Source organism: Hyperoodon ampullatus, assembly GCF_949752795.1.
Source record: "Hyperoodon ampullatus genome assembly, chromosome: 2".
NCBI classification, from domain to species: Eukaryota; Metazoa; Chordata; class Mammalia; order Artiodactyla; family Ziphiidae; genus Hyperoodon; species Hyperoodon ampullatus.
Window position 1 is genome coordinate 15,591,943 of NC_136915.1, and position 20,061 is coordinate 15,612,003.

Here is a 20,061-nt window from a genome sequence, read left to right on the forward strand (position 1 = left end):
TATAGCACAGGTGACTCTACTCAATGCTCTGTCGTGAACTAAATGGGAAGGAAATCTAAAAAAAGAGGGGATATATGTATACGTATGACTGATTCACTTTGCAGTACAGCAAGAAACTAACACAACATTGTAAAGCAACTATACGCCAATAAAAATTAATAAAAAAAAAAGAAGAAGAAGAAGAGAATGAACGATGCGCTCTCAGAGAGATTAGAACACATCACCCTGGCCACTGAGACAAGAAGGTGACCCTTACCCTCTTTCTCCTTTTCCTTTTCTTCTTTCTTACTCTTCTTTGTGGACGACTTTGACTGTGTTGTGGCTTGTCCAGAACCAGTGGCCACAGGGGCTGAGGAGGAGGAAGCACTGGAGGGCCCTGCCGAGGCCGCCAGTGCAGCGAGGACTTTGCTGCCACACAGAGCACAGGAGAGCAGCTGCAGCAGCACCGGAGACACCCCCTCATCCACCAGGAAGCTGACTTGGAGGAGGAAGTACAGGACAGCTGCAGGCAGAGGAGACAGGGGCTCAGCTCTGACACAACTGCGAGACTCACACACAAGAATGGGAGCACCTGCTCCAGACGCCAGGGCTGCCCTACCCCCACCACCTCCTTTGTCCAGGTTCTCTGCTGGAAGTTCCCAGAAGAATTTACACCCTCTTTGGAAATATCTGACAAGTACTGCAACAACTACACAGAAGCTGGCTCCCAGCCCCCACTCCTTTGAAGAAGATGATTCTCCTCCTTAGTTGACCACAACAATATGGAAGTCAGATACTCCTACCTTGTGCTCCCACTGCACCCCACATTTTGTCTATGGACGCTTAGCAATCCTGTAAGTTTTTACTTGTCTTCTTTGCTGCGCAGAGTTCTGTCTATCTTGCTCATGGCTATATCTCTAGAACCCAGTTTAACGCTTGGCATATAGTGGGCTTTGATGAACAGTTCTTGAAGGAATGAATGAATAACAGCAACCAAAAGGAGAAGCACTGCTTACAGTCATCTTTGATGCAGAATTTCTGCCAGTTGATGGTTCGCTGGGCAGCAATCTCTGCACAGGCTTTCAGGTGCTCCATCTGAAATGGAAACCAATCACCAGAAACGACCCACACCTGCTGTCTTGAGGGGTCATCACCTCAGCTTTGGACTACAAACCCTGGCCCTCTGTGCAAGGTTGGTCGGTGCCCCGGTGAACTTGGGACCAAGGCCCAAACACTGAGCCTCCTACATTCAACGTCCCACCACACAAAGCCCTTTTGTTTTCAGGGATTCTTCAGACCACTCAATAATGCAGCAGGAAGGTAGGTCATGACCTAAGACACTACAATCCAGTTTACTTTTTTCTTGCTAAAAGCATAATAGTAAGAACACTGGATTAGGAGTCTTTAACACTGAAGATGTTCTTTCTAGATGTTCCTATGCAATATATTCAATTTACTCCCCAAAGTCAAACAACTGATCTCAGGCGATAATACATCAGTTCTTTAGTATTCAGGGACAAAAATGAGAGGTGCACAAATCCCGGGTTGATCCTGTCCACGACATGAGCAAATGACACTGGTAAAAAGCCCAAGCCACCCCTCCTCACAACAGAGGAACCACTGCCAGGTGGGGGTGGGACCAGGGAGGGGAAATCGCAGACCCTGAAGCCAACTGCATGTGGTATAGCACCCAGTTGGGTATCATGGATTTACCCTGATCGCAACCCCGGCCATGATGTTCTCAAAATACTGAAAAGCCCTGTACGTGCTGCTCCATCCTATTACCTACTTGGCTGAACCTCGTCCACAGCCTCCCCTGCCCTACCACACCACCCCAACACCGGCCGTACCAGGCTGATGAGCGTGTCATACTGCAGGGCGGAGCCAGAGCTGGCTGTAACCACACTCGCCCGGAGGAAGATCCCCTGCTCCTCCAGCAGCTTCTTGATCCCGCGCACATGGGAGTCGAGGGTGTGCAAATCCCGGAGCTGGCGGTATTTCTCCTTTGACCCACAGATGAAGAGCAGAAGTTTGCGGACTTGCCGGCGCACAAATGGAGTTTGCTGGATCATCAGGTACTTGAGGGGAGAAACGACACAGAGAGTCAATGACTCTGGAACTGTATCTATACCAGCCACGGCGCCTTGGGTTTACATGAGCTGTTACTAAAAACTGGTAACACAAACCAAGCTACTCCCTTGCAGTCAAGCTAGCCCCTGGTGAACTTTAGCATTCCTTACAAGGACCAGGAGAAAGAAAGGCATAGAAAGAAAAACGTCAAAAAGGGAAAAGGAGCAACATTCCTGCTACCGCTCGTGTGGAGTACTTAGGAATCTATAGGAGGCTGGTCTGCACTCCAGCCCACCCAGAATGAACGCGTGAAGAAAAAAAACATTCAGAATCTCTCTTTCAGGTAAAAGAGGTGGGGAAGAAGCTGCGTTGTTACGTCTACATGACTTGAAATGGCTGTTTGGGGTTTGCTAACATTATTCTTCCCAGAGTTAATCTCATGTTTGCTGTGCAGGTTATTCAGCTATTTCCTCTCGGCTCCAAAGCCACCCCACCACACCCTGCTCTGTGACGTCCAGTCCAGAACTAAAGCTAACTGCGCTGTTTCTTGCCGGCTGGTCCCCTCTTAGGTTCTGCCAGTGGGGAGCACTGGAGGGACACCAAAAGGCAGGAGGGAGAGAAGGGACTTGCTCCTTCCCACCTGCCTGCCATCCTAGGAGCAGCCCTTCACCCTAGCGGCCTCCAGCATCTCTTCAATAGTCAAGGACAAACCAGGTCCGGGCGGTCCTGTTCACTGGCTTCTTTTAGAACTTCCAGAATCCACCACATCACATCCCTTCAGAGCTCCTGAGGTGCGAGCAGCAGCAGCCGCTCCTCAGATCCACGGGGCCTCTCCTCTGCATTCAGGGGGCTGCTGGCAGCTGCTGCTTGCGGTTACTGCCCCTGTGTTACCGCAACGTTCCCTTTTTATCTTTTCGGTTCTTCAGTGGCTGTTTAACCAATTCTCTATACTAAAATCTCTCAGTTCATTTAACTAGTATACTTTCTGTTTTCCAGGCAGAGTCCAAACTATTAAACTTGTCCATTATCACCACATGTGGGGGAAGGTAAGTGTAGAGAATCAAAAACTAAAGTGGGTGGCTTGCTCCGATACACATCTTCCACAGTTTCACCACATAGTACACTCTGGAGGGGCAAGACCTAAATGGTGGGAGGGACTCTGCTGGGGGAAATACCACATGGGGGTTAGGATGCAAGGGAGCCACAAAGGCAGTCACAGCCGGTGTGTCCTCTCCTCAACTGGGACCTTCACTTACCTCTGAGAGAAAGTAAAACCATGAATGATCAAAGACAGGAGGCGGGATTCGAGAATTGGTGTCAGCGATCTTTTTGATTTGGTATGGCAGCCTCAGTACCATCTCTGTGAGAAGCTGAGTATAGGCCTCAAACACATCAGCAGCATGGCCCTGGGACAAGAACGTTTGTATAAGAACCTGTGATTGACAATTTCCCCGACCACAGTTAGGAAAAAGGCTGGTCTATTGCTCACTAGGAGTACCTCACGCTGGAGATGGTAAATGGCACCTTTCAAAGCTGGAGCCTTCACCGACTGATAGCTTAGTTTGCAAACCCAGGAAGACCCCAGGCTCCCGGGGGCAATTTCATTACATTCAAAGCTTATTGTGGAGGCAGATCTCACTGCTCTTAAATGTTCTAACATTTCACTCTGATTACTGACACTGGATTGATTTTACTCTGCTTACACAAAAATTAGAATAGGAAAAAATTGAAAAAACAGTAATGGAGAAGGATTTCTGACTTTCTATGAGATGTATTCCATTCCCTAGAACCGAAGCTTTCCATGACAACAAGAAACATTCGTGTAACCAAGGGGTGTCAAAGATCACTAAACTCAGTCGAGATCCTGGGCCCACACACAGAGGCAGGGGTACCGAGAGATTGAGGACAATGGAAACAACAGCTATCCTACAACCTGTGTGGTCCCCAGGAAGAGTCTGCGAGAGTTTGGGGGCACGTGTCCCACATATTCAATCACCAGTTGTTTATCAGACCTATGTCAAGCACTGGGCATGTGAAGAGAAATAAAATATGGTCTTTGCTGATAGTCTGGAGGGGAAGACGCTACATGTGTGCACAGGGTGCTCTGGGACCCAGGGAAAGGCCATCTCGCTCAGACAGCAGGAAAGTGTGTTCTGGGGAAGGATCCAATACTTGAGCTGGGTCTTGAAGAAGGGCTAGGAATTAACTAGACAGGGGAAGGAAGGGATGCAGAAGGAGAGGAAAAAATTTCTGAAGGGACAGCATGTACATTGGGAGAGACGCAATGATTAGCAGGGCTGCATGCAGGGGTGTTACAGTTGATCAAGTAGAGAGTTAAGTAGATAGCTGGATTGGCAAAGAACTTTTTGGCTGAAAAGTTATGGAAAACCACTAGAAGGTTATACAAAGAGAAGGATATGATCATATTCAAAATTTTTGCCCTGTTAGACTCCCATACTATTCGAAGCTGTCCTGAGGATGCAACAAGAGGCACAGCTACCCCAGGCCATCTGCTCCACTACATGGACTCAAATGCAACAGAAATGGTAATAATAATTAACATTTATTGAGCACTGGTATGTGCTAGGCACTGCGCTTTACAAACATCACCTCATCCAATGCTCACAACAACTCTATAAAGCAGATACTATGTGTATGCTCATTTTCCAGGTGTGCCAACTGAGGCTTACTAAGGTTAGATAGAACTTCTCCAAGCTTCATGGCTGGTAAGTGGGTACACTTCTCCCCGAGGTACATGTTCCCAGACTCACCTGACCCGAAAGCCCATCTTCTAAACTAGGGCATCCTGTAACAGCAGGGGGAGTATGTGACATCCTCGGCTCCTTCAGCACTACTCACTGAGACTGAAGAGGACAGTGCCCTAGATGAGGGACAAGAGTGGTTCACTGCCCGGGGAAGGACCTCACCTTCACATACTGGCGGAGGAAGAATGGGCTCATGTCGGGTGGGGATGACGTAGTATGTGGTTTCAGCAGCTGGCTGGTAGCCACGGGCTCCTCATCGTTCTGCTGGCTCTTCCAGTACTCCAGCAGGGACTTGAGCACGTGCAGGCAGTAGTCCACAGCGCCAGAGCTCAGGAGGGCTGCTGCTGTGGCACTGGAGATGAGGGAAGATGACTGGGGAAAAACCAGGGAGAAGCTAAGAATGGCCTGTAGAACAGTGTGGCATTCAGCTGAGTGTTGGGGGTAGGAAACGCACTCACAACAGCCTTAGGAGTAGCTGTCATGGAAGTGAGGGAGTCAGTCTCTTGAGTTAAGTTTCCCGACTAGGGGCTTCCCTGGTGGCGCAGTGGTTGAAAGTCCGCCTGCCGATGCAGGGGACACGAGTTCGTGCCCCGGTCTGGGAAGATTCCACATGCCGCGGAGCAGCTGGGCCCGTGAGCCATGGCCACTGAGCCTGCGTGTCCAGAGCCTGTGCTCCACAACAGGAGAGGCCACAACAGTGAGAGGCCCGCATACCGCAAAAAAAAAAAAAAGTTTCCAGACTAGGTCAAACATTTCCCCCACTCTTCTGAACAGCAGCATGGTAAGAGAAAACAAAGAAACACCAGTTCCCAAATCTAATCTCCCTACACATATGTGCCAGAGGCCAAGGAGGCCAGGATTAGATAACCCTTCCACCTGCAGGGAAGAGGTTTTCTCTTTCTCCTTGGGCAGCTAGAAAAGAAGCCCATTTATGTTAAAAAGAGAGAAAACTTTCCACTATAGGCACTTCTTTGCAGCCCCACCCTCCTAGTAGGGGCTCTTTCCATAGAACCAGCTTCCAAAGGAGATGGGGTGAGTGATCACATGAACAGAAAAGCGGGAGAAAAGCTACTATAAATAAAACCATTAGGAGAGCCTGGCAAATCCCAGCCACCCACACAGCTCAGAAGCTCATTAAGACTGGATGCAGTTCAGCCTCCATTTCTACCTTCTCTGCTTTGTGTTAATCTCCTTTCCACCACACACCACTGCTTTCTCTCTGCTCTATTACCATACCTTATAGCAACATACAAGAGGGGAATCCTCTTAGCCACTCTGCGTCTTGCAGAACAGTCTCCTGCTTTTCAATAATGCAACTTCCAAACGCTTTAACCGCCCCCGGTGGAGGGATTGTTGGAAAAGATCAGAGCTTAGAAGGGACCCCGAGAAAGGTGGATGCTCGGCCCCTGAGGAGTGGCAGCTTAGAATCTTACTGCGCTCGAGCGACAACGGCCTGGCTCTAACAGAGGCCTCTGCCCGCTGTCCGAGCGCCAACCAGACAATCCTCTTTCCTTTCCCCACACCCATTAGCCCAAAGCAAGATACCTCGCATACGGAAGACTTGGATCCGGATTTGGTCCTGGACATGAAGACACTCAGGAGTCTCATCACCACCAGGTGGACCTCATTCAGGGCACTGCGTTCGTTCTTCTTGGAGACATCCTGGGGACAGAGGTGGAGCCCAGAAGACCACACTTACTTTAACCTTGAGGCGTCCTCTCAACAAGATTGCCTCACTTAGAGTCAGAGACAAAACAAGCTCCAATGTACCTGTGGCCTATATGTGGATGATCTAGAGCCTGATACATCTAGGAAGCCATGTTAAGATACAAACAACCAATTTATTGTTTTCACCTTGTGGAGATACAAAATGTCTATGAGGGCAGGGACTTGGTCTTGTTCCTCATTTATAGCCAGAGCCAAAAGTATGCCAGGGCCAAAGCAGGCACTAAAAACGTTTCTGATGAATCAACAGAACTGGAGCCCTCAGTGGAGGGTCACCCCTTGAAACTAGATGAAGTTCCTCTAAGAGAGGAATGAAAAACTGAAAACTGATCTCAGCCAATCCCTGCCTCTCACACAGTGTGACTCTCAAATTTCACCTTCTTATCCATGCCCAGTTCAGCAATAAGCTGGGAGAGCAGGTTGTCCAGGGCCCCCTTGTCTTTTTCATCTTCTCCATCCAGATCTGTAGTAAGCATCAGAATGACCTGGACGTCAACAGAGAGATAAAACATGAAAGCCAATTCCCTAAAGAACAACAATTCTAAACACAAGGTGTTTCAGAAGAAATCTCAGTTTTCCTGACTGCCCTGTCAATCCTAACAATAATCCATGAAAAGGTTCTAAGTCCTAACGTAACCAAAGTTGAAGTGTCCAGAGTCAGAAGAGTCAAATTATGGCATATGCTACCCCTGGCATCACAGAAAATGTTCTGCAAAAAGTCTGCAAAACTAATTGACTAGCCTACACTATATCCAACCAAAGTGGCTTAAGATATGGCACTGTGGTATTCTAATTAAAGAACAATTTTGCCTAAGACGAAGGCAGCTAGTGGGAGAACAGCTATCAGACCACACTCTACTACTAATATTAATAAAGAGTTACTAGGGCTTCCCTGGTGGCACAGTGGTTGAGAGTCCGCCTGCCGATGCAGGGGACACGGGTTCATGCCCTGGTCCAGGAAGATCCCACATGCCGCGGAGCGGCTGGGCCCGTGAGCCATGGCCGCTGAGCCTGCGTGTCTGGAGCCTGTGCTCCGCAATGGGAGAGGCCACAACAGTGAGAGGCCCGCGTACCGCCAAGAAAAAAAAAAAAGTTACTAGACACAAAGAATCTCTGAAGCAGACTTTTGTTCCTGGCTCTGTCAATAACTAGCTGGATGGCTGTAGAAATTTTTTAATTTCATTCTGTGATCCTCGGCCTTCTCATCTATAAAATGAAGGGCTATAACTTGCAATTCAAAATTACATTCCATTAATCTATGACCTAATACCAAACCAAGTCTTACAGAGCCTCAGAAGGAGAGCTGTGAGCATGCTTAAGGATGGTCCAACTCTGATGTGTACAGACCCAAGTGAACTGAGGGATACCTGCATGTATGGAATGGCCCGGACACCTCCAACACTTCGTAACTGGGGCAAAGTTTGCAGTAGTCTCTCCAATAGCATCAGACGGACCATGTGCAGCCTAAAAGACCAGGGAAAATACATGAAACATGAGCTAATACACAAACACTAACCAGCTGAATATAGTTCTTTCCTCCTGCCACTGACGTAAATAAGGAAGCTACTTCTTAGGAACAATCCTAGCATTAAAAAAAAAAAAAAAAAACTGTTAAAAGATATGCCTTTGGTATACCAGCAACATAGAAGGAAAAATCTCACTCTGTTAAAGTGGAGCAAAACTATTCCAAGATACAGCTGATGGTACTGAAAACTTACTACAGGAAAGTTAAAATATTTCTCAAGCAACCAGGTCCTAGTTGTTCTCACTATTCAAACCAAACCTTCAATAGTAAGCTCTATGGCTTTTCCCAACACATGGCCCTATTCTGCCTCCAGGCATTATTTTCTGGAATTCTCCCGGCTACAAATTTTACATCATCCAATTGCATAGTGACCTAGCCCTTTTTTCTTGCTTCCCAAGTCCTTAGGAAGGCCAGTCACTGCTTTGCCCTCTCACAGCTTAGCCATCATTTTTCCTAGTATAAAATTCAATCTCAGCATCAATACTAGAACCGTGAGTTCTCCCATATATGCAGTTGGCCACTACCTAGCCTTCTTCATCTGCAGATATACAGCTGGGCTTCTATAGTATAACAAATGTGTGTTTCTGGATCTCTAGTGAATATGCTGATTCAAGAGGACCAATATGAAAATTAATTAGGGTCTTGTCAACAAGTGGGTTGGCAGTCTCACCTAACACAATCTTACACAGATTAACAGTGCATTTGCTAAATCAATTAATGGATTCACTCTCAAAATTAATAAACCATTTTGCTTCATTTTACTTTACGTGTGTAAGAAACCACATGCCTTCATATTTTTTAAGTGTGATTTTCATGCATTCCATATCCTAGCAGGTATCCAGAATATTTTCAGTATAATAAAAATCTGAATGAAAATAGAGTCTTGAATAATAAATGACAATTGTTCTAAAAAGAACTTGAAGGAATGACCTAAACAACCTTCAGAATATAGTAATACACAAAAACCCAGGCATGCATCTTCGAATAATTAGACCAGCTGTGTGAGGACTACAAATGAATAAAATTGCTCAGGAACAGATAAGGTACAAGTGATGAAAGACGAGATGACAGCAGCAGCTTAATACTTTTAGGATAAAACATAACAAGTTCTGAGATGGATTAAAATCCTCAGATTTGGAGAACGTGCATGTGAATATACACAGAAAGGAAAAAGCCAACATAATGAGTAGAGTCTGGATCTGGACCAAGATCATGCCAGATTACTGACTTTTCAAACTCTTAAGATAGTAGTGCTCTTGCAACTTAACAAAAAAATTAAACAGTGTACCAAAATTACAATTTCCTCCTCGTGACAAAGTAAAACCAATTCAGTTATTCTATTATTTAAAACAATAAGTTACTTAACAATTCTTTAACTAACTTATTCCTGAAAAATACAGTTAACTTAAAACAACTTTAGAGAATTTCATTAGCAATATGGCTAGGTTACCTAAATTGACCCTCCAGCTAAAAACAAATGAAAATCCTAAAAAGATAAAACAACATTTTCAAAATAATGAGTCTCAAGAAATTTCAAAGGATCGAAATCACATAGTATGTTCCCCAACCACAGTAAATTAAGCTGTCAATCAATAACAGAAAAATAATTAGAAAATCCCCAAATGTTTGGAAATTTGGCAACATATTCCTAAATACCCCATGGGCCAAAGACTAAATTACAAAAGAATTTAGAAAACATTTTGAACTAAACAGCAATGAAAATACAACGTATAAAAATATGTGAGGGCTTCCCTGGTGGCGCAGTGGTTGAGAGTCCGCCTGCCGATGCAGGGGACACGGGTTCGTGCCCCGGTCTGGGAGGATCCCACATGCTGCGGAGCGGCTGGGCCCGTGAGCCGTGGCTGCTGGGCCTGCGCGTCCGGAGCCTGTGCTCCGCAGCGGGAGAGGCCATAGCAGTGAGAAGCCCACGTAATGCAAAAAAAAAAAAAAAAAAAAAAAAAAAATATGTGAGCTCCAGCCAAAGCAATGTTAAAGGGAATTTTAGAGAGAAATATATAGCTTCAAATATGTATTGAAAAAGAAAGGTTTAAAATCAATGATTTAACTTTCCATCTTACGATGCTAAAAGAAAAACAGAAAATTATCCCCCCCCACCAAAAATTAAGATACTAAAACAAAAAAGTTAGAAGAGAAAGGAAATAATCAAGAGTGGAAATGAAATAGAAAGTAGGCATACAACAGAGAAAAATCAAAGCCAAATGTTGGTTCTTTGTAAATAAAGTTGATAACTTCTAGCAAGACTGACTTTTGGGGGGAAAAATATTTGTTACTCATACTAGAAATGAAAAAAGGTATATCACTACAAATCCTAAAGACATTAAAAGGATGGTAAGATATATTACGAACAACTTTATGCCAGTAAAATGAATGAATTCCTTGAAAAGCACAACATATCAAAATTGACACGTGAAGAAACAGTAATAATTCTGTGTCATTTAAAGAATGAATCTATAGTTGAAAGTCTTCCCTTAAAGAAAGTCTTCCCTTAGAGACCCAGGTGACTTCACGGCTAAATTTTTCCAAGAACTCAGACGAAATAAAACCAATCTTACACAAACTCTTGTAGAGAACAGAGAAATGGGAAACATGTCCTCACTTACTTTATGAGGCCAGAATAACATGAACACCGATACCTGACAAAAACATTTCAAAGAAGAAAAATTACAGGCCTAAATAAAATATCAGCAAATCAAATCCAGCGATGCAAAGGATAAGACATCACGATCAGGTGTCCCCAGAAGGTTGGTTTGATAATGGAAAATATTAATTACTGTAATTTACAACCTTAAACAGAATAAACGAGAAAAACATATAATCAACTAAGCGCCACAAAAGCAACTGGAAAGCTTCAAAAACCAACCCAAGATAAAATATCTCCCAGCAAACTACTAACAAAACTTAATTTGATAAAGAATATCCTAGAAGGGTTTCCCTGGTGGCGCAGTGTTTGAGAGTCCGCCTGCCAATGCAGGGGACACGGGTTTGTGCTCCAGTCCGGGAAGATCCCACAGGCTGCGGAGCGGCTGGGCCCGTGAGCCTGCGCATCCGGAGCCTGTGCTCCACAACGGGAGAGGCCATAATAGTGAGAGGCCCGCATACCACACACACAAAAATTTTAATTAGATTAAATTAAATTAACAAACAAACAAATAAATAAATAAAAGAATATCCTAGAAAACCTTCCAGTTAACATCACACTTCATGCTAAAATAGGAAACCATTTCTCCTGTGTCTGGTAATGAGGTAATAAGGATTTCCACCATCACCACTTCTCTCCTACCCAATACAATAAGGCAAGAGATAACAGTTAAAAGGTGTATAAAGATTGAATGGAAAAAACTTAAATGTTGGGCTTCCCTGGTGGTGCAGTGGTTGAGAGTCCGCCTGCCAATGCAGGGGACACGGGTTCGTGCCCTGGTCCAGGAAGATCCCACATGCCGCAGAGCGGCTGGGCCCGTGAGCCATGGCCGCTGAGGCTGCGCATCCGGAGCCTGTGCTCCGCAACAGTGAGAGGCCCGCGTACCGCAAAAAAAAAAAAAAAAAAAAAACCCTTAAATGTCATTATTTACAGGAGACAAGATTGTTCATGCACAATCTGTGATAAGAATTAATCTAATTACCAAATCCATAATTAGGATTAATCTAATTATCAAAACCGATAATTAGAATTTAAGTGAATTTAGAAAGATCACAGAATACAAGGTCAAAATAAAAGCAATAATGAGCTCACCAGCAATTAAGAAATTATTAGGCCAGGAAATGAGTGAAGACAGAAATCCAGAGGGGTAAGGAGAGCCCTGAGACTGATTTCAGGGCATCCGAAAACTTGAGGCTATGATGCTCTAAAGGCAACTTGTACATCAGGGTGCTAGGACCTTACAAGGCGTCTGGACTAGGAAAAGATGCCTAGAATCTGCCCCAAGTGAGGAGAGTCTTCTAAGAGAATCTCATAAAAAACCACAGAAGGCTACAACCTGACTTTAAAAGTAAACAAATATACCACTTCCCCCCATACCACTTTTTCCCCATCCAGGAGTCTGTAAGAAAAATTAGCTGACTCAAATCCTGATGCTGAGACAAAAGGAGGAAAAAAAAGAATCAGCTGCTGAAATATAGTCCAATCTATATATCTTTTTCCTTTTGGTTAACACTTTTTGTGTCCTATTTAAGAAATCTTTGCCAACCCTAAGTTATGAAGATATTTTGTCTTCTAAAACCAGTACGGTGTTACCTTTTGTGTTTAAATCCATAGCAACTGATTTTTGTGTATGATCAGGTCAAGACTCATTTTATTCCGTATTAATTTCCAACCAACCTATTGTCATTGATTGAAAAGACCATCTTTCTTCCACTGTACAGAAGTCTCATCTGTGTCATAAATCAGGTGACTATGTATGTGTGAATCTGTTTCTGAACCCTAGTCTGTTTCGTTAATCTATTTTGTCTATCCTTGCACCAATATCCCACTGTCTTACTGAGCACAGCTTTATAAGCTACAGTTGTGTAGTCCTCTAATTTTGTGGGTTTTCTTCTATATTGCCTTAGCTAATCTTAGTCCCTTGCTCTTCCAAATAAATGTTCGGATCAGCTTGTCAGTTTTGACACATATATAAAGCCAGCTAAGATTTGTGACTGGGATTATACTGAACCTGTATCAATGTTAAGACAATTGTTACCTTTATAATAATGAGTCTTTCAATCCATAACATGGTATATCCCTTCATTTATTTAGATCTTCTTTAATTTCTCTCAATTAGCTTTTATAGTTTTCAGTGTAGAAGTGTTATATATCTTCCAAACCTATAACTATGTATTTGATGTTTTCTGATGTCACTCAAATAAATCTTAGGAAACTATAAACAACTAATCACAGGAATTTAAAAAAGAAAGAAAAGAGATATTAAGATACATGGAGAAGAGAATATGATGGTCTAACATCTATCTAAGTCCCAGAAAGAGAAATAACAGAAAATGAGGCAGAAGCAATGCCCAATGAGATTAATGAATGAGATATCTGAATGAGATTAATGAATGAGAAGTTTCTAGAATTAATAAAAGACACTAACCCAAACATTCAAGCAGAACAAATGTAAAGAAATCCATCCTAAACCTATCCTAGTAAAACTACGAATAACAGTGACAAGATAAAGACCTTAAAAGCAGCAGTAAAGACATTGTCTTCAAAGCAATAATTGTAACAGCAGGTGACATCTCATTGGCAATAACAATGGATACCATTTTCAATTCTGGGAGGATGAAACCATCAACACAAAACTGTATACCCATCAAAAATACATCCACAAAATGTAAGCTAAATAAAGACATTTCCAGACTAACAAAACCTGAGATTTTGAAACCAGGGGACCTCCCCTAAAGGAAAATCTAAATGACATACTTCAAGAAGGAAATGATCCTAGACGGAAGGTCTGAGATGCACAAGGAAAACATGAGCATAGAAAGTGGTAAACATGTGAGCAAATCTAAATAGACACTGACTACGTAAATTATATAAAAGAGCAATAATATCTTGAAAGCTTTAAAAAGACTTTTCTTAAAACACACAAATATAATTGCTTACATTGATAAGAATGAGCAAAGTCTTTTAAGGTACTAATTCAGGAAGAAGATATAGCTCTTAGTTAACCTTAGTTTTGGTTAAGTATGCATGTTGAAGTGATCAGTATAACTACTAAAAGATGGGAAACAGAGTTAACGACCTCCAAACTTGCAAAGTTGGGGCAGGGGAGAATGAGAAAAGAGCAAATCAACCCACAAGAGGGCTACAAAGAAAAAGAAACACAGAAACAAGCAGAACAAATAAGCAGCACAAAATAAATTCAAATATATCAGTAATTAACCTTAGTTATAAACAAACTTAACTGTTCCAATTAAAATGCAAAGGTAGACTGGATTAAAAATATTTTGAAAAATAAACGTCAAAGAACCAAAAATCACAAAGATCACATTATCTGAACACATGGAATTAACCTAGAAATCACATGAAGAGGAAAAAAAAAGATTAAGTAGAAAATGCCTTTTAGGTTAAGCAGTTAAGAAACAAATCCCATCAAAATATCATCAGTTAACCGAGCCAGAGGTCATCTTCCCCAAAGGGATGCTGCAAGAGTTTAAGTGGAAGAACACAGAGAATAGAGGAAACACTCACTGATGCCCTCCCGAAATGTCTCCGATGCCTGACCTCAGTTACCTCTTTTTCTGATCGAAATCATTCAGTTCAAAATACTGATTTCTGCACTAATGCGATAACTACGGGCCTCACCAAATTTAACAAACATTGTATCACGAGTATATTCTTAGGTTTCTTTTCTTCCTCCTCTTCTATTTCTCTAGTCACCTCTTGGTTAAGAATACATTCCTCCACCAATCCAGTACCAAACACCACCAGAATTTCTTCAGGGGGCTGGATTAGGATTTTATGGATTACTTTCAATTTGCCAAATGCCCCACCACTGGTATTTCTAGTCATAAACTTGTATTTGCTGTTTGATCTCTCTATTACCTAATAAACATGCTGAACAAGCAGTTATTTCTAGTATTTACTTAATAACTATCACTTTTGAGCCCAGAACAGTGTCACTTATAAAGAGAATGCTACAAAATAAGTGTATGGTTAATGATGAAACAAGAAAGATTTGACTAAGGAGGATACGTGTTTTTACGACAATCCCTTTACTAAGGGATATAGGGGGGCCCTAGCGAAAAACCACTTTCTATTCTCTCTGCAATTGATTTGATGAAATTCTAATTAGGACCAGAAGACAGACCTAGAACACTTCTTAAGGTTTTTAAACTGTTTCACGAGTCTATTACCTTTACATGTCAAAAGAAATAAACTGTTATCACCACTCCACCTCCTGCAACTGATCCATCATCCTATTCCTGAAACATTCTCCCCTAGGAAAGCCTCTTGAGTGCAAGTGGCCAGCTCCTGACCTGTTGCTAGCGTGGACATCTCCTTCCCCTTCCCCTTCTCCTTCTCCCTCGGAGCCATCTCCTTCCTGATGTCCGGTGGTGGTGCTGATGGCGCCAGTGCTTGAACTGACACTTCCTGGTCCAGCCGGATGCCCCTCTGCTGTGGCATCACCATAAGCACTGCTCCGGCCAGATACTAGAGGGAAATGGTTTAAAAAGTGCAAATCAACTCCCAAAGCACGGTGGAATCCAGTGCATTCTGAAGTCAGCAATTATCTGACTAGTACCTTTAGAAAATTTTTTTCTTCTGTGTGAAGATCAATAAGGATTGAATTCACGATTTCGGCCCCACAGGACTAAATGACTAAATGACTCTCTGGGTACCCAAAGAACAGAAGATCCACCCACAAGAACAATTAATCTCGACTGTGGATAAATTTCCATCTCATACTCCAAAAGAAACATATACTGATTTGGGAATCTCAAAATTATCAGCTACTCTGTATCTCTTCCACAAAAAATTTTCATATCCAATTTTTAAGCAGAGACTGATTTTTAAGATCAAACCAAAATGGCTTGTCATGCTTCCTCATTCCAGAAGCTCAACCCCCACGAGCTAGTACAGATGGCCTGCTATATTAATATACCAGATCATTAACAATGGGACTGCCCAAAATCTCTTCCCCAACAGAAGCAGCAAAAACCACCATAGGACTGATTTCAAAATCATACGATAACTGTTTCCAATTAATCATGATTTGGGATTATGTATGTCATTTCTTTCTTCCACTAACAGATAATTAAACTTCCCTTTGCTGAAACCAATCCTAGGACCCAGGCAGGGATTTCTGTTTTGTCCCCACCCTCTCTGGCCAAGGATATCAGGACCTCCAGCCACATTACCACTGTGCTCGCCAGCCACCGAGTCCACTGCACTTCCCCCGCTCTCCGAGCCCACACTACCACCGTGGTCAGCAGGGGAGGTCCGAAGGGTGGAACCATCAGTTGCTGCTGTGCTGCCCTCGTCGTCTGAGGCTGGAGCTGAGAGAGTAACGAGAGCTGTTACAGGTAAAAACCCCTCTTCGGGGCAAAAGCATCAAACTACATAGTGCAGAAGACACAATGCAGTTTATACATCCTGTTGTCAAAGAAAAAAGGGAAGGATTTGCTTTGCTGGTTAATCACTAACAGGAACAAACACTATACATGGTGCATTGCAAACAGTACTTAGACAGAAGTGAAAACCCAGTTCACTGGGCATTTCCTTCGCTGTTACATCACAGTGCAAGTAAAACAGTGCAGAGATTCAAGAAGAATCTGTGACATGGACACTCAGTTTTCCAGCTAAAATGCTTCACGGTCACCATAGTCTAGGTGTTACTGACACCTGCTGAGATTGGAAAATAGCCATTACCATTCAAAAGCATAGATTCTGAATTTTCATGAGATTTGTTTTGCAATCAATTTATGCTTATGCTAGGAAATCACTTATCATGAGCTCTCAAATCCACCCTGTCTGTTTTTCAAATCAGATGGTCCAGAGGGGAGCTCGTTCGGAAATTTCAAACTTCCTAATCATCCTCATCAGATGCTAATAATGAAGCAAGGAAATTCCCCAGAGACAGCCACAGCATCCAGGATCAGGGCTGAGCTGAGACAGGAGGAAAATGCTGGATGAGATACATGGGGGAGAAAAGCCAAGACAGCCACAGAGCACAGTAGGAACACAACTGGCACAGCACAACAGTGACCTCCAAGCCTGAAATGACAGCAACTAAAGAGACCTAAGAAAAGCAACAAGCCACGGCAGCAGGCGAGAGGGGACAGCCAGTTTCTCCCTTTCTTATCTATCCAGGATAAAACGCCCAAAACAAGAAACAAAGGAAAAAAAAAAAAGAAAAAGAAACAAATAGAGGGACACATCAGTCTGAAAACTCTCAATCAACCCTTAAATTACTCAGGGGCTGATTTTCCAGTAGATTGTTCAGGTGTTCCATTCTCCTCTATTTGGTCCAACTCTCCACTCAGGACATATTTTTTTTCTTATCAGATTAGGAAAAGTGATTGAAAGTAAACACAAAATGAGGTCTGAAGATTTCCTATGCATTTGAATTGTCCATAAAAACCCTACCCACCAAGCTCAGATCCCACGCTGACCTGAAGTGTAACTCAGCTTCTTGTAGCTTCACTTTTATTTGCAAATGAAGAGAAAAAAGTTAAAAGGTTTGAGCTCCATTTCTTGTCTCCCTTTTGAAACTGTCTAAAATGTTAGAACTCTGGTGAAGAACCCTGAAAGCTGAGACTTAAGTTCTAAAGCCGATCAACCTGCAAGCTGTTCTCTTGGCCTTTCCTTGGGGAATTAGCTGAAGCCAGGCAGCATGCAAAGTGTAGGGAAGCAGAGCCATGAATGCCTTTGCCAAGCTGCATCACTATGCCTTCCACACCCGCATTTCTAAAGCAAAGGCACAAGCAGGAAGTCCAGGATGGCCTGTCAAAGCAGCTGCCCATTACACTCTCACAGCGTTGGAAACGAGGCCTGAGGGTCCTGGGGCCCTGAGCCGCGCTCCTTGCTGTGGACAGTTACCTGATGCTGTGGTGTCAGAGAGGGTTCCTGCGTCCAGAGAGGAAGAGCTGGGTGCCTGGCCGGACAGCCCCAGGCTCTGCAGGCCCAGGGCACTGCTGCTGCTGCCTGGGAAACAAGTGGAGAGTGAGCACAGCATCCCCTCCAGACCCCATCCACAGCGCCGCTTGGCCACCTGCTGCCCTCAGGAGTCTAAACTCACCAGCGTGTGACCCCCTTGGCCTAGAGGAAGTTACTCAACAGCCACTGCTGTCCACCCACCAAATTTAGTTACAGAGATGGTGGAAGCCTTCCTTCAGCTCAGGCAGGACACAGGCTGGAGGAATCTAACAGATTTGGGAGGAAATAATCCAAAAGACCAAACTAACAGAAACTATGAGATTGGCTCCCAGACTAAAAATCCCACCGTGATCCCTCTCACTCTCCACCTGTATCTCTGAACAGCTCTCACCCAGATCAACCTCTCCCCAAATCTGGGGACGAGCTCAGTCAGCTGGATATCAGTAACTGCCAAACCCTCTTTCCTGTGCAAGGCCAATGGGCCACTGTGTTCCTGGCATTGCCTTCTACCTTGCTGGTCCTGCTGCAGGCTCAGGGCAATGGCTAGTTCAACCATGGTCTCGTCATCTGCATCAGGTGGGATGTCCAGCATGGGGGGGAAGCCCTCTGCGCCTGCCAGCAGGGCCTCCAGGGGAGAGGGGTTGCCATTGTTGACATTTTCAGCTGTCTCCAGGACCATCGACTCAGACTGTAGAGAGAAAGCTCTGTCAGTGTCCCGTGGTAAACGGCAGCTTGTGGAAGTCCACTGAGTAAGAGCTAGAGGAGAGTTCTGAGGCTCCTCCTCCCCTCTCCTGCTGCCAGAGACTCACCACCATCTCAAAATCTCCATGGTCCACCTCACTCTGTTCCTGGCTTTCCTGACGGATGTGGCCACCATTCGGGATCCCTGACGACTGCATTTTCTCATCTGCGTCATCATCGTCATCATCATCCTTGTCTCCTGAGTCAACGAAACCCCAGTCACCTGAAGACGCTTGCTCTTTCCTCCCTCGGCGGGTGGTAAGATAAGCTACATAGCAAACAAAAACCAAGACAAGCAAGCTACCAGCTAGTGCCCTGTGCTTTAGAGATAAATTCCAGGGAGCCATGCCTGGCCTTGTTCTCCTGCTTCCTGGACCTAGCAGGATCTGGGAAGGTGGGGCTGGCAGTGATAGCCTGCTCCACTTAGGAGAAGTCTTTTCCAGCTGATGAAGGAAAACAAAAACAAAAACCCTTGGATTCCATAAAGCAGAAAAATCTAAGACCAGCAGGTCCCATGAGCTTGTGCCAACCCTCAGGAGACCCTGGACAAGACAGGGAAAATAATACAATTGAGATGTTTATCTATTATCTGTCACGGCAGCTTGGAGTGTTATCTTACTTTTTTTCCCCCAAAACAACTGGGTCACTGAGAGTTTCACACTACATAATCATTAAGAGAAGAACCAACTGAGATGTGAAAGCATCAAATGAAAGCTGGTTCTTTCAGCAGAGCACTACAGGTCCTACCCGGACCAGCTTCTGTATGATGGGGAAAAGCCTTCTAAAAAGGGAGAAGCCCAGGTTAGACTCCTAATTATCAAAAAAGGAGGGAGACCTTGCCTTCCACTCAATGGGCTGAAAAAGTATGTGCATATGACCTTAACTGGAAACATAAACTATCCGGACTCTAGCTTCTCCACAGAGAAAAGATGCACAAGCTGTTGCCTGACTCATCAAAAGCTTAAGATGAATGATACTCAAGGAAGGTTGTCTGAAGGTCGTGAAGCTGCATGTGCTCCTCTAAACCTGCACTGGACCACACAGTAGCCACAGCCACTAGTTACAATGTGGCTAGTCCACATGGAGATGTGATGTTAGTGTACATAGTACACACTAGATTTCTTTTTTATTATTGGAATATAATTGCTTTACAATGTTGTTAGTTTCTGCTATACAATGAAGTGAATCAGCTGTATGTATACCTATATCCCCTCCCTCTTGGACCTCCCTCCCACCCACCGCCCCGCACTAGATTTTTGAGACAGTAAGAAAAAATTTTTTAAGAAAGGAAAATATTTTACTAATAATTTTTTATATTAATTATGTGTTTAAATAATATTTTTGATATATTGAATTATCAGTAAGTTAATTTCAAGTATTTTTTACTCTTTATCATGTGACTAAAATAAAATTTTAAACTATGTATGTGACTTTCATTAGAAGTTTAACCTCTGAGCTAAGCGAAGTAACCAGAGTTACACAATGCACTACTGCTAAGATTTAGACAACTGGTAGAATTGCTTTTCCTAAAATGTTAAATGTTATGTCCTTGACTTGTATCCAAGTGTATCAAGAGAGAAATCTCTTGTGAAATTTGCTGTCAATCTTATTGTAGGTAAGTCCCCTGAAGATACTACCCATTAGGCAACAAAATGGACCCT

General features: G+C 43.6%; 1 protein-coding gene across 1 annotated transcript in view; it reads right to left on the minus strand.

The window, feature by feature from the left end:
- The window catches only part of UBR4 (ubiquitin protein ligase E3 component n-recognin 4), a gene marked incomplete at its 5' end in the record, with an annotated part of 128,561 nt that overhangs the window by 46,324 nt on the left and 62,176 nt on the right, over nt 1–20,061 (minus strand). Inside the window, 13 exons of the mRNA XM_079726660.1 lie at nt 257–502; nt 996–1,074; nt 1,830–2,057; nt 3,306–3,455; nt 4,977–5,186; nt 6,360–6,476; nt 6,917–7,024; nt 7,907–8,003; nt 15,040–15,214; nt 15,922–16,059; nt 17,603–17,707; nt 18,170–18,347; nt 18,469–18,599. Of these exons, the coding sequence (XP_079582786.1) occupies nt 257–502; nt 996–1,074; nt 1,830–2,057; nt 3,306–3,455; nt 4,977–5,186; nt 6,360–6,476; nt 6,917–7,024; nt 7,907–8,003; nt 15,040–15,214; nt 15,922–16,059; nt 17,603–17,707; nt 18,170–18,347; nt 18,469–18,599 (1,962 nt within the window). The remainder of the gene's footprint in view (nt 1–256; nt 503–995; nt 1,075–1,829; nt 2,058–3,305; nt 3,456–4,976; nt 5,187–6,359; nt 6,477–6,916; nt 7,025–7,906; nt 8,004–15,039; nt 15,215–15,921; nt 16,060–17,602; nt 17,708–18,169; nt 18,348–18,468; nt 18,600–20,061) is intronic.